Source organism: Chrysochloris asiatica, unplaced genomic scaffold, assembly GCF_000296735.1.
Source record: "Chrysochloris asiatica unplaced genomic scaffold, ChrAsi1.0 scaffold00096, whole genome shotgun sequence".
NCBI classification, from domain to species: domain Eukaryota; kingdom Metazoa; phylum Chordata; class Mammalia; order Afrosoricida; family Chrysochloridae; genus Chrysochloris; species Chrysochloris asiatica.
This window is the reverse complement of record NW_006408614.1, coordinates 4,544,245-4,546,888: the sequence shown is the minus strand read 5'-3', so window position 1 is coordinate 4,546,888 and position 2,644 is coordinate 4,544,245. Positions and strand designations below refer to the sequence as shown.

At 40.7% G+C, this 2,644-nt stretch overlaps 1 protein-coding gene across 1 annotated transcript in view; it reads right to left on the bottom strand.

Moving 5' to 3' along the window:
- The window catches only part of GIGYF2 (GRB10 interacting GYF protein 2), a 120,827-nt gene that overhangs the window by 34,451 nt on the left and 83,732 nt on the right, over positions 1–2,644 (bottom strand). Inside the window, exon 14 of the mRNA XM_006866804.1 lies at positions 40–131. Coding sequence (XP_006866866.1) covers positions 40–131 — 92 coding nt within the window. The remainder of the gene's footprint in view (positions 1–39; positions 132–2,644) is intronic.

Below are 2,644 nucleotides of genomic sequence, written 5' to 3'. Positions count from 1 at the left end.
GGGGGGGGGGGCTGCATAGTCCAGCACTGCTGCACTCACTGTATTATGAACTGCTGGTACTGGAGGTGCTGCATCTGGTATAAGGCCGTGAGTTCCTGCTGCCTGTTCAACCGCTCCTGATCCAACTCTCCCTGGGAGTGGAGGGAATGGGGAGAAAGACCATTCAACACATCACAAAGAACATAAAAATAAAAGCACCATTTAATACATACATCTGGAAACAAAGTGAGTCTCAGAGCCATCATCTCCCACCTCACCCTCAAAAGCCAGGTCTTAAGAGCGATGTCACACCACCTAGTGGGGTGAGGTGACATCTACTTGACAAGAGACTCCTGAGGTGGAAAGGGAGCTTTGACTCCTTGTTGGCCTCTCCTAACCTAGAGGGGACTGCTGTGCTGCGCTCCAGAGAAATGACTACACTGGAAACATGTCAACTCTCCCCGTCGTAAAAGCGACTGACAGACTTGGAGAAAATGTAGAGGTTAGAGAAATATAAACAGACTTAACAGTATTCAAAATAGAAAGAAAACATTATGATAGAAATTTTATAATGGCACATGATGAATATTGGAAGCCAGTCTACAATTTTAAACTCAACAGAATATGAAAGGGCTTTGAAAACTCTCTACATGAAAACTGATACTCATATATGCTTGGTTAGTAAAGATAATGAAAGTTGTGTAAACTCCTGCTTCTTCTCTTATATTGCAAACAACCAAGACTAGAATCTAACTTTTTAAACGTTACATGGGAAGATGAATGAAATGTGAAGTGTTAGATAAAAAATAAAAGTATGAAAAATGACAGACTTGAAAACAACCAAAATGGCTGATCGGGTAAAAGGGCAGTGAGGACCTCCATCCACAACAACACAGAATACCGGACCAAGCAGGCTCAGGGGATGGTGCCAGAACTCTGAACTGCATATAAAGCAATATTTAGAACGGTGAAAGGCTTACAACTAGGGGAATTTGTAGCAGAAGTAAGAAATCCATTGCTTTCTAATCCAAGATGCTCCCCTGCTCTCAGAGCTGTCGTCTTGGGTAAGACCAAATAGGGGAATAATCAGAGCAGGCACGGATTCGGACAGAATCCCGGAAACAAAGGTGTGGACATTCTTTTTTTCCTCTTGGTATCTGTTCATTGGTCTCTCACTGTCTGCGCATCTCCATTCTGGTGATTAGAGGGGGCGCCTGAGATAGTGGACACCCCAGCCCCACCGCCAGAGGGTTCTACTACATGAGCGCACAGATCTGCTCAAAATTTAAAGTGACAGTTTCCACTTAAAACAAAACAGCCACAGCTGGCCCTGAACTGTTTATCACTAGGAAAAAAGCCTAAAGGGGGGTGTGGAGCGGGACAGCCAGACTAAAAAGGAAATAGGCCGAAAATTAAATCCTGAGTTACATCACAACAACCAACAGTGGCATCTTGATATTTCTCAAGAAGAAGAGCAAAAAAGGAAGCCCATTTCCTGATCACATCTACCTGGAGGCAATCAGAAAGCATAAAAAAAAATACCAAAGTAAACACCCATCTAAGTATTAAGGCCACAGATAACTCCTGAATATGCCCAAAAAACAGAAGCAGATGACCGTATCAGCACATGTCCAAAAACAAAATAAAGTGACTCAGACAAATGAGCTGGAAGTAGACCTACACTCTATACTGGAAGATGGGCGGGCTTTGGAAACGCCTGAGAAGGAATTCAGAAAAATGATTATAAAATGTATCAGAACACTTTACAATGGAGTTGAGAAAAATAAGGAAGAAGTCAGAAAAGCATTACAGGAACAATCAAATAAAATAGATACAGCATTGAAAACAATTCAAAACCTACAGAAAGAAGTCCAAATGATTAATAACAGAATATCAGAAATGGACAATACATTGAAAGGGCAAAGGAATAGAATTAAAGAGATAGAAGCCAGAACTAGTGAGCCAGAAGATAAATCTCTCAACACTACTAAGATAAAAGAACAAACACAAAAAAAGGATTAAAAAAATCTGAAGAAGGCCTAAAATTCACATTGAACATGAAGAGGAATTACTTAAGAATTACGGGCATTCCGGAATAGGAAGAATCACACAAGTCCACAGAGGAGATAGTTGAAGAGCTTCTAGAAGAAATTTTCCTAACATCCTGAAAAGCTAAAAGATAAGCATTCAAAAAACTCAACGAACCCCAAGGAGGAGAGACCCTAAAAGACAATCACCAAGATATACAATAATCAAGCTGTCCAAAATCAAAGATAAAGACAGAATTCTGAAAGCAGTTAGGGAAAAGAGAAGTGTAAAAGGCAAGCAAATCAGATTAAGTTTGGATTTCTCAACAGAAACTACGCAGGCAAGACGGCAATGGGGAGACATATATAAAACCCTGAAAGAAAAACACTGCCACCCAAGAATCCTCTACCCAGCAAAGCTGTCAATCAAATACGATGGTGTAATCAAAACATTCCAGGATAAACAGAAGCTAAGGGATTTTGCAAAAGCCAACCGTTCTATGAAAAACATCCTAAAGGAAGTTCTGTGGGCTGAGAACAGACAACTACCACAGAATGACATACGTGGCAGCACCACCCTGAACTCAATCAACAAATGGAAGAGTCAAGAACAGAATAAATTATAAGAACAGAGGATC